Source organism: Amphimedon queenslandica, unplaced genomic scaffold (genome assembly GCF_000090795.2).
Source record: "Amphimedon queenslandica unplaced genomic scaffold, v1.1 AMPQUscaffold_8042_Cont20011, whole genome shotgun sequence".
Classification (NCBI taxonomy): domain Eukaryota; kingdom Metazoa; phylum Porifera; class Demospongiae; order Haplosclerida; family Niphatidae; genus Amphimedon; species Amphimedon queenslandica.
Window position 1 is genome coordinate 1 of NW_003551678.1, and position 2,330 is coordinate 2,330.

The 2,330-nt window shown below is 34.7% G+C and overlaps 1 protein-coding gene across 1 annotated transcript; it reads left to right on the plus strand.

Annotated features, from left to right (window-relative positions):
* Positions 1–134: 134 nt before the first annotated feature.
* LOC105315789 (kelch domain-containing protein 3-like) lies at positions 135–1,927 on the plus strand (the record flags this gene model as incomplete). The annotated part of the gene is made up of 4 exons (XM_011410536.1): positions 135–144; positions 196–690; positions 1,315–1,496; positions 1,742–1,927. Coding segments are annotated over exons 1-4 (873 nt in total), but the record flags the coding sequence as incomplete, so codon positions are not given.
* Positions 1,928–2,330: the final 403 nt, after the last annotated feature.

Here is a 2,330-nt window from a genome sequence, read left to right on the forward strand (position 1 = left end):
TAATTACTGTACTTATTGTTATAATGTTGGCAGTGATTGGATTTAATTTAGAAGGTGATATGGGTGTGGGTGATTATGAGTAATGAATATTGTTATTATGGGTGTGGCTTGTTAATTAACATTCTTGACAAACAATGTCTAAAGGTGAGTTTCTGTTTTCTTCCTCCTCTTTCTCATCATGTTTGTATTTTACAGGTATCTATCAACTGGGAGGGATATCTCTACACTCAGCTCCTGTAGTAGGAGAATCAGTGTTCCTGTGGGGAGGAGATAGGCCTGACTTACCTGTTGTTCATGATTCCCCACAAAAGAGGAAATATTTGTCCACCATTGATAGACTGGAGTTTAGGACTGGTCATTGGTCCTCTCACGTGACCAGAGGAACGTCACCTCCTCTAGGAGCTATAGGATACTTTTGTACTACCAGAAACAATGACATCTTCTTTTTTGGCGGCTACTGTGGACATGACATTTGCTTTCATAATGACGTCAACTCATTTAACAGTCTAACATATGAATGGAGTAATATAATACCAACCAGTGATGCTGTAATGAAGAGAATGGGTGGTGGTATGGTGTGTATGGAGTCTATGGGTACAGAATACCTATTTATGATAGGAGGGACTGGTTCTACACCCACTACATACCAATCACAGTATCAGTATATTCAGATGGTCAGCAGTCGTATCCGTACTAATGAACAGAATTTATTAAATTTATCAACAAGTAAGTATTTATTAATTAATACATATATTAACAATCTATACTCTGCTTGTGATGACATATTTTTCAATCATTATTTTTGTTACCATTTGCATATTAAGTAGGTGCATGTAAACATTGAAGGAGTGAGCATGAGCCATCATTGTATGAAGTTACATCAGCTAATTAAAAGTAAAAATACACAATTCAAAATGAAGCCTTCAAGCATGGATGCATCCTACTCCACCTATTAATAATTTGTCCACATGGTCTAATTAAATTTATTGATTAACGTCCCTCACCAATGCTTTGTGTGGATGAGGGACTAGGTAGTCTGGTTGTCTGTCATTCATTCATTGATTTAGTTTACTGAACTCTAATAATCATTTTACTCCATTTATGAATGATATTGTCAAATGTTGTCATATTGAGCCACAACTGACATGTATCTGTGCAAAGTGAAACAGAATGACAAATTGAAATTAGTCATTTTCCCCCAAACTGTCAATCATCAAAATTAATTATTTCTTGTTATACATGCATACATGTATGTACATGATATTTGCAGTGTCATTCTTAATAATTCTAATTATACTATCTATTTCTATTTAGGACAATGGATTATTCCAACTATTAGTGGTCAGTGTTGTCCTCCTACTAGTTCCTTTGCTATTCAAAAGATTACTAATAATAAAGCTGTCATGTTTGGTGGAGCAGTGCCTAGTGATGATCGTAGAAGTGATATACTTGTTAATACAGTCTATACATGTCAACTGGAGTCTGATACTACAATAGTAAGTTATCTTATTACTGTATGGGATGTATTTATTGCATGGATCAATCATGTTTATACATGCTTTATGTATAGCGGGAAATTTTGGATGGACAAAAATTTGACAAAAAGCTAAATTTTGGTGATTAGCAAATTTTAGTTTAGAAATCAAAACGCCATATTTGCCAAATTTAGTTTCCTCCAAAATTTCCCGCTATACAGTATTTGTAATACATTTTATAATATTGATTAATTCATTTTATCTAGCACTGGGAGAGTGTTAAGGGACCAGTAGTACCTGCTAGTGTACAGTGGCCTGTGAGGAGACGTTATCATGCTATTACTAGTATCATCAGTGACTCACCTACACTAGTAATGATAGGTGGAGAGGGTAAAGATGAACTAGTAAATGATAGTTGGTTACTGAATACTAGTCAGTACCAGTGGAGTAAGGTATGTGTATAATGTTATTAGTTTAGAGTGTACATGCGTGTGATACAGTGATTGTAGAGTAGTTGTCATGTTAATGTATTGTATTGTATTAATACCTTAGAAATACTCACTGTGTGCATGTACAGTACATGTACCTAATGCATGTACATGTATATTCCATTGAATATTTGTAACATATTGTAAATACTGTTTACATGATAAAATATTACCATGCATGTATTATTTCAACAGATTGTTTTACCTGAATCTGTTACTGGTAGACAGAATCATTCCTTATCATCCATAATGATGAGTCCAGACTGTGTGTGGTTGGTGGTAGTGGGTGGGAAAGGAACACGTGAATGGAAAGATGTAGGAAGAGGATACAGGGAAGCATTTTCTGACTATATCACTGATCCTAATA